At 38.0% G+C, this 16782-nt stretch overlaps 1 protein-coding gene across 2 annotated transcripts in view; it reads right to left on the reverse strand.

The window, feature by feature from the left end:
- Nucleotides 1–1895: 1895 nt before the first annotated feature.
- Nucleotides 1896–16782, reverse strand: part of ANAPC10 (anaphase promoting complex subunit 10) — a 72621-nt gene continuing 57734 nt past the window's right edge. For both annotated transcript variants that reach the window (XM_066385889.1, XM_066385898.1), the window contains exon 5: nt 1896–6161. In XM_066385889.1, the coding sequence (XP_066241986.1) occupies nt 5931–6161 (231 nt within the window). In that variant the 3' untranslated portion in view covers nt 1896–5930. The remainder of the gene's footprint in view (nt 6162–16782) is intronic.

The raw sequence follows: 16782 nt of genomic DNA on the forward strand, positions 1-16782 counted from the left end.
CAATAGTTTAATAGATCATTATCATTCAATCTCCTTATATTGAGACAATCCTCAAGTTCACTTGTCTTCATATCCACCTAACATGTGATTCTTATAAATTTTAACAGTTGAAAACAAACAGCTGGATGAACTCTCTGCTTCAGTCCTTTGGACACTTTGCTTCTTGGTAAATGATCAGTATTTTGATACTGCTGTGTAACGACAGGAAATGATCTGTTAAAATCTGGATGTCCAGCTACAGATGAATGCCAGGGTAAAGAGGAGAGCTGGTCTCAGAATAAAGTCTATAAAAACAGTGCAGGGAGTTCCTTCCAGGACCACAGGGGGAGAATTGTAATTTGCTCTCAACATGGGAAAAGCAAACGCCTCGTGGAAGAACATCTTACGGTGATCACTGAACGGACCCACTGCAAAGCTGCCAGTTGCAAACGCAGTAATTAAAATGGCTCCAAGGGTAAACGCTCTAGAGCTGCAATAATACATAGTGTGAAATACCATTTTCTGAAACAAAAAATTCACTGAGGAACAGGTTTTGTAAGTAGGTAGAACTCTCCTAAAATTGGTTCACTTGTAATTTTGCTTATGTTCGCAATAGCAACTTGTTTCCACTAACCAGAAAGGACAGCAGATAAAGGTGGTGGAATAAGAAAACTGTAACTTTGCTTGACCAGGTGGTGGTGCAGTAAATGGAGTGTCGGTCTGGGATGCGGAGGACCCAGGTTCTAAACCCCAAGATTTCTGGCTTGAGCGCAGGCTTACAAGCTTGAGTGCAGGGCCACTGGCTTGAGCATGGGATAATAGACATGACCCCATGGTCACTGGCTTGAAGCCCAAGGCCACTGGCTTGAGCCCAAGGTTGCTGGCTTGAGCAAGGGGTCACTCACTCTGCTGTAGCCCCCCAGTCAAGACACATGAGAAAGCAGTCAATGAACAAGCAATCAATGAACAACTAAGATGCCTTAACGAAGAATTGATACTTCTCATCTCCCTACCTTCCTGTCTGTCTGTCCCTATCTGTTCTGCTCTCTGATTCTGTCAAAAACAAAAAAACAAAACTGTAATTTTTCATATTACAAAAAAGTACTTTCAGATAAAATTGAAACATAGATAGTACTTTACTAGTAAAAAATAATTTTAACTTTTCATATAAAATTGCCACTAATTATGGACATTTTCTTAGATTTATAGTTGAGGGAAGTCTAATTAGCCTTTAGATTTGTCCTGGTAATATTAATAAATTGTTACCATGGACAATTAATAAACTAATCCCTAAGAATTTCTTCTTCATCATCTTCCTCTCCTTGCACAAAAACAGTCATGACTAAATAGCGGACCAAGAGGCACAGAATTTCCAAACACCAAAATCTAGAACAGTGATTTTCAACCTTTTTCATCTCATGGCACACATAAACTAACTAAAATTCTGTGACACACCAAAAAATATACTGTATCTTTTGCTGATCTGACAAAAAAAAAAAAGGTCTAATTTTGATTTATTCACACCAGAGGGCTATTGTTGTGTTGACTGTTGTCATTTTTTTATTTGACAATCTAAGGGAGAAGAGGTCAGTGCCCCTGACTGAATAGTCAGGTATTGCATGTGTTAGAAATTCTTCCGGCACAGTGGCTGAAAATTACTGCTGGAGGGAGTCATAGCAGAAGTGGGGAATGCCGAAACGACATGGGCAGAAGAAATCTTGGCATAAAAAATGCAAAAAGCAAAAGTGCCCACACATAATCACAACCACAAAGCATTATTTTCCCTAATATTTTAATGCAACACATTTTGCAAATTTTATCATTTTAAAGGTAATTGATGAAATAAACTAAATAACCAAGAATTCAATAAAAAACAATACATAAGCTGACATTTTATTAAGAAGTTTAGAGGAGTAACAATTTTCTAAAACACTAATAACATTAAATACTTGTATTTGACTCATAAAATTTTATACTCATTAAATTTATACTATAAGTATATTCATCTGTATTAAATTAGTAGTCATAATGGCTAAAAGAACAGGAAGCATTGTGTCTAAATTATTTTTCAAGATATGTCTGTTTTAATTGTTGGAACCTTCCAAACAAGAGTCATCTTCCAAACAAAAGTAAATGTGCAAAAAACTCACTTCATTTCAAACACACAGATCATGGGTTTTAAATTAGTTCTTGTTACTTATACACACACAATGACAGTCTGGATTCAAAAACAGGCTTTAAAAGTGAATAACTAGCTGATATTACAAAGAGTATTTCCAAAATTCTACCTCCTCCACAATATCTTATTTCGCTTCACCTCTAATTTCCTGAACAAGAAGTCAACTCTCTTCCCCTCTCATTCATCAATTAGAGATGTTACCACACTCATTTCTGATTTGGTTGTTACAGTGTTTTTCAACTGCCAGTTCACGGACTGGTTGGCCAGAAATTTCCTGCCGGTCTGCGAAACAGTGAACCGCCGGATGTTGTATGAAGATTACAGACCCAATGATCTTAGTCCAATTTGCTCATGCTCAGGGCGATTTCTGCCTTAGCAGCCCGGAAATAATTCTATTTTCATCAGTCCCCAAGTGTAAAAAGGCTGAGAACTGCTGGTTTAGAGGACTATTATATCCCCTAGCAGGCTGGCTGTAAGTAAGTGGAAAGCAAGGTCCACATCAGACTTATCTTGGTTTCCTGATTACATCTAATTCAAAAGTTGTGTATTTATTAGTGTTCAATAAACTGCTGTTTTAAAATTCCAGTTTTATACAGTTTCTTGTGACTTTACTGCCTCAGCTAATAAAACTGATTTTAAAAGTGTTTTATACTTAGATTACATGTGAAATTTAAAAATTAAAGCCTTTTAACTGCACAGTTTAATACTAAAAAATGTATACTTGTTACAAATGAATTGGTGAATTTGCTGTTGTTATTAACTATTAAAATGCCTTTTAATCTTAGTTTTTGATTCTCAAATCCTATTTATTAATAAATAAATTGCCCTGACAGGGTATAGTTCAGTTGGTTAGAACATCATTCCAATATGCCAAGGTTGCAGGTTCAATCCCTAGTCAGGGCACACAGAATCAACCAACGAATGCATAAATAAGTGGAACAACAAATTGATGTTTCTCTCTTTCTCTTTCTTCTTCTTTCTCTCTAAAAATCAATAAATAAATTTTAGAAAATTTTAGAAATATTCACGTTGTTGCATGTATTAATTGTTCATTTTTATTGCTCAGTAGTATTCTACTATATGGTATACCACAATGTTTACATTCTCCTGTTAATCAATATTTAGGCTGTTTTTATTTTTGGGATATTACAAATAATGCTGCTATGAACATTCATGTAAAAGTCTTTGTATAAACATATGCCTTATTTTTCTTGGGTAATGCCTAAGAATGGAATGGCTGGGTCATATAATTAGGTGTATGTTTAACCTTTTAAGAAATTACCAACCTATTTTCAAAGAGGCTATACATTAATTACATCCTCACTAGCAGTGTGAGGTCCAGTTCTTCCATAGCTTGCTAACCCTTGCAATTGACTTTTTAATTGTAGCCCTTTTAGTACCTGTGAACCGGTATCCCAATTTGGTTTTAATCTGCATTTCACTAATGTCCAATGAAGTTCTGCATCTATTCATATACTTATTTACAAGTTGTATGTCTTCCTTAGTGAAGTGACTGTTCAAATCTTTTGGTCACTTTTAGTTGGACTGTCTTACCGCTGAGTTGTAAGAGTTCTTTACTCTAGATACAAATCCTTTGTCAGAGAGCTATTGTTCACTTTTAAAAGAGAAATGGAACTGCCTTAGATAATTATATTTTGTTATTACAATACATGGCCTATCTGTACTTTAATACTAATAATAAGGGCAAGCATTGCCTGACCAGGAGGTGGCGCAGTGGATAGAGTGTCGGACTGGGATGCAGAGGGCCCAGGTTCGAGACCCCGAGGTCGCCAGCTTGAGCGCGGGTTCACCTGGTTTGAGCAAAAGCTCACCAGCTTGGACCCAAGGTCGCTGGCTCGAGCAAGGGGTTACTCGGTCTGCTGAAGACCCGCGGTCAAGGCACATATGAGAAAGCAATCAATGAACAACTAAGGTCTTGCAACGAAAAACTCATGATTGATGCTTCTCATCTCTCTAAATTCCTGTCTGTCTGTCCCTGTCTATCCCTCTCTCTGACTCTCTCTCTGTCCCTGTAAAAAAAAATAATAGAAAAGAAAAAAAAATAAGAGAAAAAAAATAAGGGCAAGCATTATCTCTGTAATCCTCAGGTACCAAGTTTTTTCATGCCTAGTAAGGTGGTCAGCAGCTGGCATATGAAAAACATGAAAAGTAAGTAGAAGTAGAAAATATCCTCATTTTCTCAACATTCTTCTTAATTCCTCCTAAGTTTAGGAGTCCCTTTGTAAAATAGTAGTAGGAGACAACAGACTGGATCCTGTAAAGGATAATTAGTTTTCCTTATTTTTTTTCTTGGAAGCAGATTTTTCTAAAGCGGTTAGCAAGTAGTAACATTATTACTAATAAATCCTTCTGTGTTTTTTATTAGATTTATCTGTCTCTTAAACAAAGAGACCCTGTCGTTTACATGAATTTTTTCTTATCAGACTAAATAAAGCAAAACATCTAAATAAAGCCTATTGTATACTGCTACTCTAATTTCCTTAATTCTCTCCTTTGTTTTCATTCCTATTCCTGTGTTTTTCTTTCATCCTTCTCTCCTGCTTTTCCGCACCCCACAGTGATACTGGGACTAGCTGCCAACTTCAAATGAGTTTTGGTTACAGACTGTTTGGTGACTCTATAGATCACCTACCATGTTTTTTTCAAAGATAACAGAATGCACACAACAAAACCCTGTGAAACTCATAGAAGGGACAACAGAGATTCAGCTGAGTGAAAAAGTAAAACCTTTATAGTAGCCATGTAAATTAGTACTCTCTGCCAGAAGAAAGCAAACACGGAATTATTTTTCAAACTTGACTACTTAAGATTTCAGTCTCTCCAGTAATGCCAGAACCACCAAGGAATCTTCCCAAGCAGGAGCCAATCTGGGGAAGCTCTGTGGTTAGAAGAACACCCTCCCCAAAAGTAACAGAAATGGGGGGAGAGTGGTATGCATAATCAAATCTCCTCTTCCTTCTAACCTATGCATGGAAATAAAATACATTTAAGTTCCTTCCATATCTTTTTATATATGAAAAATAATATACATTCAAAATTTGTCATGAGACAATTTATCCCTCAGGAATGCTTCAGTGTCAGACACAAATTTGAGACTAATTCTTCCAAAGCAACACTAGAATTAGGATCAATAGCAGCTTACCCTGGCGATCTCTGATTTGGTATCAGAATACAGAAAACACAACTCTACGGTCAGAGTATTTCACAGAAAAGATGACGACACAGTTAGCTATATTCCCCAAATAAGAATGGTTCACACTGAATACCTAATGCTGAACTTATTTTGACACTTTATAAAAAGGTCCAGTATTTACAGAATAAGCTTCCTCTGGCTAGAAAAAAGAGAGTAATTTTGGCTTATTAAAGATAATATTTATTGATAAAACATAGGCTTGTTCTCAAACATGCAGTAAATCATGACTCTAATGCATGATCACTATATGAAATAACCACCTGGTTAGTAAAAAGTTATTTGTATCTTAAAATGTTCAGTTCAACTGGTTTTCTCTTGGTATAAGAAAAGTTTTATGATTGGCTTTAAATCCATTTTTAATAATGCAAAATATGTGAGCTTTATTATATGTTAAAAAATAAAAATGGTATAATCCAAAATTTTTAAAGCTATAACGATTATAATACAGAAATTGTAAAATAACTATAACTGATGCTTTTTCAATAAAGATACCAGGTATAACGTTTACTGCCTAGAGAAAACAAAGACATAGTTAATGACTTCTGTTCTGTTTCCAGGTCACCTTATTGAACGATACATCATGAAATCAATGGTTGTACATCTAGGAAATTTCCCAATGGAGCTCTCTTCCACTGGTGTATATATTTTAATTTGTCTCATGTGGGTGTCTCTTCCATTTTGGTGATTGGCTAGAACAGCAATCTGTATCATGAATGTGCGAGTTGGCTTCTTATGATTATCAGTTAAGGGAACGTGAATCCAGCCACTTGGTTCCACCAATTCAAGTTGCTGCCAGGAAAAGAAAAGTCAGATTAGGTTTTCACCCAATACATATATATATAATTTATTATAATGAATATATTCTATATTCTAAAATATATCTGTGGATGGTGTCAAATGGGTACTTGGCATATCAGGATGATCAGGTTGTAAGTTATACAAATGTCTAACCTCTATATTGTACACATAAAACTAATATAATAGTATATCTCACCTGTATTTGAAAAATTACAAAAAATATTTTTAAATAGAAAATAAAGATGACTTAAAATTAGCCTCTTGTTCATTGACAGAATGACAATATGAAACTAAACATTCCTAGTTACTGGACATTTTTACCATGGTCTATACTTACAGTTGCTAAGCACATTCTATATACCATCTTATTAGGCAGTCTTAGTATTGGAATTAGACATATATAAATGTATATATACAATGGAAGGCCATGCTGATACATGTAGGAAATAAATCTAACATGCTTCCGACATATTTTATTTCAAAAAATATGCCTAATAAATCCAAATTCATATAATAATCAGATTCAGTATAAATTATAATGTTAACAAAAGAATGTCAGTAACTAAACAAGCATCAAAAAAAAAAAGATTTATGGGACCTGAAGATGGCAGCGGAGTAGGCGGACGCACAGACACCCCGCTCTCACCACCAAACTGGAATACAAATTGACTTAGGAAAAATCAGCATGAAAAACCAACTCTGGACTACAAGAACAGATCTCAAAAACTGAGGAGCAAAGAAGAAGCCACAACAAACCTGGTAGGGAGCGCCTGAATCTCCCCTGCTTACTGGAACAGAGGGTGGGGGTGAGGCTGAGAGGCCAGAGGGGATCTCACCCCAGGGAAAAGAGCAGAAAATACTGCTCACAGCCACTTGCCTGGTGACCAGGGAGCGAGGTGTGTTGAAAAGACCAGCTTATCTCCCAAGTGGAAAGGAAAGAGAGAGGGACAGACTGTGAGAGGCTAAGGAATGCAGGAGAAGATCTAAAAAAAGCTGACTCATTCGTGCTGGAGGCGGCCATAGATGGGGGAGGGACTGATCCCCACAAAAGAGTACTGAATTACTTCCAGATCAGAGATCTCCAGACATCTCTCCAGCTCTAATCAGCGCAACAAGACACAGCTGAAAACAAGAAGTGGGGAGGAGGGGCAGTAACTCAGGTCTCCATGGAGATCAGAGATATACCTCCCCCTACTGAAGATGAGAAAACACCCTGCCCCCAGAGAGATTAGTTGGTGGAAGAGGCCTTCAGAGTCTCAGGTTACACCCACCGCATTCGTGGATACAGTTTCAAGGAAGCCCCCTGCTGAGATCAGTAAACAAGACTATCAACTGTTAAGAAAACAAACAAATCAAGACTTCAAAGATGCCCAAATCCTAAAGTGGATTACAAATAATAGCTGATTCCAACCCAAGAAGACCTAGAAATAACACAACTGAAAACCGGAGGCAGACAGCACCAACCCTAGACTCAAACAACTCTACAAACAAAACACAGACAATGAGAAGACAAAAAAGTGCAATCCAAATGAAACCTTCAGGAGATGAACTGAGTGATATGGAAATAATCAAACTTCCAGATGCGGAGTTCAAAATAATGATTATAAGGATGCTTAGGGATCTTAGAACAACAATGGATGGTCATTATGAACACCTAAATAAAGAAATAGCAAGTATAAAAATGAATCAGTCGGAGATGACAAATACAATATAAGGAATAAAGACCACAATGGAAGGAGTTAAAAACAGGACAGACAGAGCCGAGGATCGAATCAGCGAGTTGGAGGACAACTGGAATGAAGGCATGAAAGCAGAGAAGAAAAAAGAAAAGAGACTCAAAAAGTCTGAGGAAACTCTTAGAGAGCTCTGTGACAACATGAAGAGAAATAACATCTGCATCATAGGGGTTCCTGAAGAAGAAGAAAAAGAATAAGGGATAGAGACTTTGTTCAATCATATCATAGCTGAAAACTTTCCTAAATTAATGCAGGAGAAACTCTCACAAGTTCAAGAAGCACAGAGGACTCCATTAAAGAGAAACCCAAAGAAACCTACACCAAGACACATCATAATTAAAATACCAAAGCTAAGCGATAAAGAGAAATATTAAAAACTGCAAGAGAAAAAAAAGCTATCACCTACAAAGGAGCACCCATAAGGATGACATCCGACTTCTCAACAAAAACACTTGAGGCCAGAAGGGAATGGCAAGAAATATTTAAAGTAATGCAGAACAAGAACCTACAACCAAGACTACTCTATCCAGCAAGGCTATCATTTAAAATCTAAGGAGAAATAAAAAGCTTCCCAGACAAAAAACAACTCAAGGAATTCATTACAACCAAACCAATGCTTCAGGAAATGTTAAGGGGCCTGTTGTAAACAGATCAAAGTGGGAAAAGAATATAGCAAAAAAGGAATACAGCTTTAAAGAATAAAATGGCAATAAACAACTACATATCAATAATAACCATAAATGTAAATGGATTAAATGATCCAATCAAAAGACATAGGGTAGCTGCGTGGATAAGAAAACAGGACCCGTACATATGCTGTCTACAAGAGACACACCTTAGAACAAAAGATACACATAGATGGAAGGTAAAAGGATGGAAAAAAACATTTCATGCAAATGGAAATGAAAAAAAAGCTGGGGTAGCAATACTTATATCAGACAAATTGGACTTTAAAACAAAGGATATAGTAAGAGATAAAGAAGGCCACTACATAATGATAAAGGGAGTAATCCAACAGGAAGATATAACTATTATAAATATCTATGCACCTAATATAGAAGCACCTAAATATATAAAGCAGGCTTTCATGGATTTAAAGGGCAAAATCAACAGCAATACTATAATAGTAGGGGATTTCAATACCCCACTAACATCACTAGATAGATCCTCAAGAAAGAAAATTAACAAAGAAACAGCAGACTTATTGGACACACTAGATCAACTCGATTTAATAGATATGTTCAGAACCTTTCACCCTAAAGCAGCAGAATATACATTCTTTTCAAGTGCTCATAGTACATTCTCTAGGATAGACCACATGTTAGGGCACAAAAGTGCTCTCAACAAATTTAAGAAGACTGAAATCATATCAAGCACTTTCTCCGATAACAGCGGCATGAAACTAGAAATGAACCACAACAGAAAAGCTCAAAACTTCTCAAACACATGGAAACTAAATAGCAGGTTGTTAAATAACAAATGGATTAAGAATGAGATCAAAGAAGAAATAAAAAAATTCTTAGAAACGAATGACAATGAGCATACAACAACTCAAAATTTATGGGATACAGCAAAAGCAGTCTTGAGAGGGAAGTTCATAGCACTACAGGCACACTTTAAAAAGCTAGAAAAAGCTCAAATAGGCCTGACCTGTGGTGGTGCAGTGGATAAAGCATCGACCTAGAAATGCTGAGGTTGCCGGTTCGAAACCCTGGGCTTGCCTGGTCAAGGCACATATGGGAGTTGATGCTTCCAGCTCCTCCCCCCTTCTCTCTCTCTGTCTCTCCTCTCTCTCTGTCTCTCCCTCTCCTGTCTAACCCTCTCCTGTCTAAAATGAATAAATAAAAAAATAAAGAAAAAATAAAATAAAAAAAAAGCTCAAATAAACAACCTAACCCTGCATCTAAAAGAACTAGAAAAAGAACAGCCAGTAAAGCCCAAATGTAGTAGAAGGAAGGAAATAATAAAGATCAGAGCAGAAATAAATGACATAGAGGCTAAAGAAACAATACAGAGGATCAATGAAACCAGGGGCTGGTTCTTTGAAAAGGTAAACAAGATTGATGAACCTTTAACTAGAATCACCAAGAAAAAGATAGAGGACTCAAATAAATAAAATTAGAAATGAGAGTGGAGAAATAACAACTGACACAACAGAAATACAAAATATTGTAAGAAAATACTATGAAGAACTGTATGCCAAAAAACTAGACAACCTAGATGAAATGGACAAATTCCTTGAAACATACAATCTTCCAAAAATCAATCTGGAAGAATCAGAAAACCTAAACAGACCGATTACACCAAATGAGATCGAAACAGTTATCAAAAAACTCCCAACAAAGAAAAGTCCGGGGCCTGATGGCTTCACAACTGAATTCTACCAAATATTCAAAGAAGAACTAACTCCTATCCTTTTCAAACTGTTTCAAAAAATTCAAGAGGAAGGAAGACTTCCAAGCTCCTTTTATGAGGCGAGCATAATTCTGATTCTAAAACCAGGCAAAGACAACACAAAGAAAGAAAATTATAGGCCAATATCTCTGATGAATATAGATGCTAAAATCCTCAACAAAATATTAGCAAACCGGATCCAACGATATATGGAAAAAATCATACACCATGATCAAGTGGGATTTATTTTGGGGAGGCAAGGCTGGTACAATATTCGTAAATCAATCAATGTGATTCATCACATAAACAAAAAGAAGGAGAAAAACCATATGATAATTTCAATAGATGCAGAAAAAGCATTTGATAAAATCCAGCACCCATTTATGGTCAAAACTCTCAGCAAAGTGGGAATACAGGGAACATACCTCAACATGATAAAAGCCATCTATAAGAAACCCACAGCCAACATCATACTCAATGGGCAAAAATTAAAAGCAATCCCCTTAAGATCAGGAACAAGGCAGGGGTGCCCCCTTTCACCACTCTTATTTAACATAGTCCTGGAAGTCCTAGCCACAGCAATCAGACAAGAAGAAGAAATAAAAGGCATTCAAGTTGGAAAAGAAGAAGTAAAACTATCATTATTTGCAGATGATATGATATTGTATATAGAAAACCCTAAAGTCTCAGTCAAAAAACTATACTGGACCTGATAAATGAATTCAGCAAAGTGGCAGGATATAAAATCTATACTCAGAACAGAGGCATTTTTATACGCCAACAATGAACAGTCAGAAAGAGAAATTAAGGAATCAATCCCCTTCACAATTACAACCAAAAAAATAAAGTACCTAGGAGTAAACTTAACCAAGGAGACTAAAGACTTGTACTCGGAAAATTACAAAGCATTGATAAAAGAAATCAAGGAAGATACAAACAAGTGGAAGCATATACCGTGCTTATGGTTAGGAAGAATAAACATCATTAAAATGTCTATATTACCCAAAGCAATCTATAAATTCAACGCAATACCAATTAAAATACCAATGACATACTTCAAAGATATAGATCACATATTCCAAAAATTTATATGAAACCAAAAAAGAACACGAATAGCCTCAGCAATCTTAAAAAAGAAGAATAAAGTGAGAGGTATCACACTTCCTGATATCAAGTTATACTACAAGGCCATTGTACTCAAAACAGCCTGATACTGGCATAAGAACAGGCATATAGATCAATGGAACAGAACAGAGAACCCAGAAATAAACCCACAGTTCTATGGACAACTGATATTTGACAAAGGAGGTAAGGAAATACAATGGAGTAAAGACAGCCTCTTTAACAAATGGTGTTAAGAAAATTGGACAGCTATCTGCAAAAAAATGAAACTAGATCACCAGCTTACACCACTCACAAAAATAAACTCAAAATGGATAAAAGAGTTAAATGTACGTCATGAAATCATAAGCATCCTAGACGAAAATATAGGCAGTAAGCTCTCCGACATCTCTCGGAGCAATATATTTGCTGATTTATCTCCACGGGGAAGTGAAATAAAAGACAGGATAAACAAATGGGACTATATCAAACTAAAAAGCTTCTGCACAGCTAAAGACAATAAGAACAGAATAAAAAGACAAACTACACAATGGGAGAACATATTTGACAATACGTCTAATAAGGGGTTATTAACCAAAATTTATAAAGAACTTGTAAATCTCAACACCAGGAAGACAAACAATCCAATCAAAATATGGGAAAAAGAAATGAATAGACACTTCTCCAAAGAGGACATACAGATGGCCAATAAGCATTTGAAAAAATGCTCAACATCACTAATCATTAGAGAAATGCAAATTAAAACCACAATGAGATATCACCTCACACCAGCCAGAATGGTGCTCATCAACAAAACAACACAGAATAAGTGCTGGCGAGGATGTGGAGAAAAGGGAACCCTCCTGCACTGCTGGTGGGAATGCAGACTGGTGCAGCCACTGTGGAAAACAGTATGGAGATTCCTCAAAAAACTGAAAATCGAACTGCCTTTTGACCCAGCTATCCCACTTTTAGGAATATACCCCAAGAACACCATAGAACGGCTTCAAAAGGAGAAATGCACCCCCATGTTTGTGGCAGCATTGTTCACAATAGTGAAGATCTGGAAACAGCCCAAGTGTCCGTCAGAGGACGAGTGGATTAAAAAGCTTTGGTACATATATACTATGGAATACTACTCAGCCATAAGAAATGATGACATCGGATCATTTACAATAACATGGATGGACCTTGATAACATTATACGGAGTGAAATAAGTAAATCAGAAAAAAACCAAGAACTATATAAATCCATATACAGATGGGACATAAAAATGAGACTGAGAGACATGAACAAGAATGTGAGGGGTGGTGGGGGCGAGGAAGGAGAGAGGTGGTGGGGGAGGGGAGGGGCACAAAGAAAACCAGATAGAAGGTGACAGAAGATAATTTGACTTTGGGTGAGGGGTATACAGCACAATCAAATGTCAAAATAATGTGGAGATGTTTTCTCTCAACATATGTACCCTGATTTATCAATGTCACTGCATTAATTTTAATTTTTAAAAAAAGATTTATTTAGTCTAGGAGATCATCTAAATCTAAAAATCTAGATTTTTAATTTTTTAATTTTTTTAAAGAGAGACACAGACAGGGACAGACAGGAAGGAGAGAGAAGCATCAATTCAATTCTTCATTGCAGCACCTTGGTTGTTCACTGATTGCTTTCTCATATGTGCCTTGAGCAGAGCAAGTGACCTGTTGCTCAAGCCTGTAATCTTGGACTTCAAGCCAGCAACCTTTGGGTTCAAGCCAGAGACCATGGGGTCATGTCTATGATCCCATGCTCAAGCCAGTGACCCCAAGCTCAAGCTAGCAACATCAGGGTTTCGAACCTGGGTCCTCTGCGTCCCAAGCCAACCAATGGAGCAGCAGCCCCAGATGGGCACAGCATCGCCCTGTAGGGGACTTGCCAGGTGGATCCAAGTCAGGGCACATGTGTGAGTTAGTCTCTTTGCCTACCTGCCTCCCCGCCTCTCTCTTAATAATAAATTTTTTAAAGTACATTACAAAGTATAAATAGCTGTTAATGTCTCTCAAATGGCTTCACCAGGAACTACATTGCCTGGAAGTAATAAACACCAATTCATGCGTCTACTTCATTCCTATTGTGCCCAGTTTAAAATTCTCAGTGATCTCTAAAAAGTTATTATTCTGATACTGCCATATTTAAACTTTTTTCACAGATTAAAAAAATTCAAATACATGAGTATATATAAATTTAATTTTTTATAAATGTTTGATAAAAAGATTAAAATATTTTAAGCAAAAAGTTATTTATAGAAAATTAATGAAAGGCAAAATTTTTCCAAAATAGCTTTTTTTTTTGCTCTCTTTCTCTCATTTCTAGTTTGGACCTCAATAAATGAAAATTGCATCACCATTAAGCTATAATTTTTTCTGTACTCCTCCTTGATTTTCTTTCTGCCTTCTCCCCCTTTTGGCTTCTTTCTCCATGTATCTACTTACTTGAAAAATTTTATCCCCCTACTTTTTCACCTGCTGGTTATCTGTATCCCATTCCAATCTGAATTAATTAATTTATTAATTTATTTACTTTTTACAGAGACAGAGCGAGAGTCAGAGAGGGATAGATAGGGACAGACAGAAACGGAGAGAGATGAGAAGTATCAATCATTAGTTTTTCATTTGACACCTTCGTTGTTCATTGGCTGCTTTCTCTTATGTGCCTTGACCAGGGGCTACAGCAGACCGAGTAACCCCTTGCTTGAGCCAGCGACCTTGGGGTCTCGAACCTGGGTCCTCCGTATCCCAGCCCAACACTCTATCCACTGCGCCACTGCCTGGTCAGGCGCAATCTGAATATTTTTAAAGACTTTACTTATTGATTTTACAGAGAGAAGAGGGACACAGGGGACACGAAGTAGTTGCTTTACTCTAGCTGTCCATTGGCTGCTTGTGTATGTGCCTTGAGCGGGCAAGCCTGGGGTTTTGAACCTGTGATCTCAGCGTTCCCATCAGTGCTCTATCCACTGTGCCACAACAGGCCAGGCCCAATCTGAATTTTTTTAAACACAGTTTCATATACAAAAATATATAACATGGTTTACTAAAGATAGTAAGAGAATGTTATAAATGACAAGAAACTGATAACTCAGTAAAGATAAATTTAAAGATCAATAAAGACTTATTCTTGTTGAGTTAATAGGATACTTAAAATTGTCCTGTATTATTGTATCCAGACTCATGACTTCAGGTACCTCAAGTAGATATTGTACATACTGAGGATTCAGAATTTTACATCTCTTTCTTCAGAGGCAGCTTTGGAAGATGCCAGCCAGGGGCCAGCAGAGACCCAGAGCTAAGGCTCACCCTGCCTGCTTCCTCAGCCTTACTTTGAATGTTCTTTCACCTATTTGCAGTCATATCATCTGCAATAATGCAAAAATAAATGTATACTAGGAAGGAAACGGATTCTGAAAATATTCCAAAGCTCAAGAGATGGCAAAGAGATATGAACTGTATTCCATTTAAAATGGGGTCACCTGGGCCCTGGCTGGTTGGCTCAGTGGTAGAGCGTCGACCTAGTGTGCAGGAATCCCAGGTTCGATTCCCGGCCAGGGCACACAGAAGAAGCGCCTATCTGCTTCTCTACCCCTCCCCCTCTCCTTCCTCTCTGTCTCTCTCTTCCCCTCCCGCAGTCAAGGCTCCATTGGAGCAAAGTTGGCCCGGGCGCTGAGGATGGCTCCATGGCCTCTGCCTCAGGCGCTAGAATGGCTCTGGTTGCGACAGAGCAACGCCCCAGATGGGCAGAGCATTGCCCCCTGGTGGGCATGCCAGGTGGATCTCGGTCGGGCACATGCAGGAGTCTGACTACCTCCCTGTTTCCAACTTCAGATAAATACAAAAAAAAAAAAAAGGGGTCACCTGTCATGTATGTTTAGGCAAAAATAATAATAATAATAATTAACTGAAATTAAATGAACTGGTTGGAAAAATAAGAAAACAAGAGAGAGGAAGTTAGAAATGCAGTGGTTCAATGAAGGAGGTGTGACAGCTAACAAATGTGAAGTCAGAAAGAGGAAACAGAGAAGGAAACCATAAAAGAGCACCTCCCAGAACCAAAGACAGGTGTCTCCTCACTGATGGGATCCACTGAGCACCCAGAACAACGCAGGAAGCCGCACACGCACACTCATGCATGGTATAACACTGAAGATTTCTAAACATCAACAATAAGGAGGATAATTATAAAAGCTTCTACAGATAAAAATAAGTCACATGCAAAAGCATGAAAAATCAGAAGTGTTCCTCAACATTTTCACTGAAAACTATGAGGCAATGGAGAATGTGCTTAAAATTCATGAAAAATTACTTCCAAACTAGAATTCCATACCTAGCCAAATCATCCCTCGGGGGTGAGATTAAAATAAAATTTTCTGTCATTCAAGGCTTCAAGAATTTTACCTCCCACGTGGAGGATGCAGTCCACCAAAAAAGGGAAGTAAACCCGGGAAACAAGGAAACCTACCGAAAGAGAAGGTGAAGGAAATTCCCAGCATGATGGTGAAGGGATATTTTAAGAAGACAGCTGTTAGGCCAGGTCCTCTGAGAAGCAGACACCACGACATGAAAAGATGCACCAGATATTTATTAAGGGAAATGTCTTTGGGAGAAAATGGACGGGAGCCAGGGAAGGCTGGAAGAGCTCTCAGACAGTGAAGCAGGCCCAAGCCCAGAGGAAGAGACAGGGAGACGGAAGGTGGGGTGGACCGTGTCCCGGCAGGGCAGCTCTAGAGAAAGCCCGGCACAGCTCCCAGGGACTCCCGGAGCCCAGGAGTCCAGAGTCTCCAGGAACGAGTTGTTTAGCACCCCTGATGGGTGCACCCATGGGCTGGAGCAAGCCTTTGGAAGGCATGGTCTTGGCACTAACTGATGATAGATCTCAACGAGCAGTTGAGGCCTTCAGTCAATTACTCCTCCCAGTCATAGCTCTGAGGAACATTCTCATGGCCACCTAAGGTAGCTCTGTAATGTAACCTGGGCCTAGCTTAAGCTACATTTCCCACGGTTCCCTTCCTCACGTTTTTTGTAGGCAGGACATGAAATATTATCATACAAGAGCTGGAAGGCAGAAGTGAAGTAGCAGCCATTTTGTTTGTCACACTCAAATTGAGGCAAGAGCTCTCATAGATCACACAGGTTGTCACTGCCTGCTGGCTCACTTCGCTGTCGTGGGGCAGCGGCTGGGCCTGGGGACTTCAAGTTCCAGCATCAGAAGTAAAAACAGCTATAAAGATCTATTTCAGCAACTCTTTCTGTGTAAGGTAAAATTCCTGTAAAAAACTGCTTGTTATACACTGCCATGACCCTACACACACACACACACACACCCCAGTCCTCTGTTCCTGACTGAACTC

The sequence above is a fragment of the Saccopteryx leptura genome, chromosome 1 (genome assembly GCF_036850995.1).
Source record: "Saccopteryx leptura isolate mSacLep1 chromosome 1, mSacLep1_pri_phased_curated, whole genome shotgun sequence".
Classification (NCBI taxonomy): domain Eukaryota; kingdom Metazoa; phylum Chordata; class Mammalia; order Chiroptera; family Emballonuridae; genus Saccopteryx; species Saccopteryx leptura.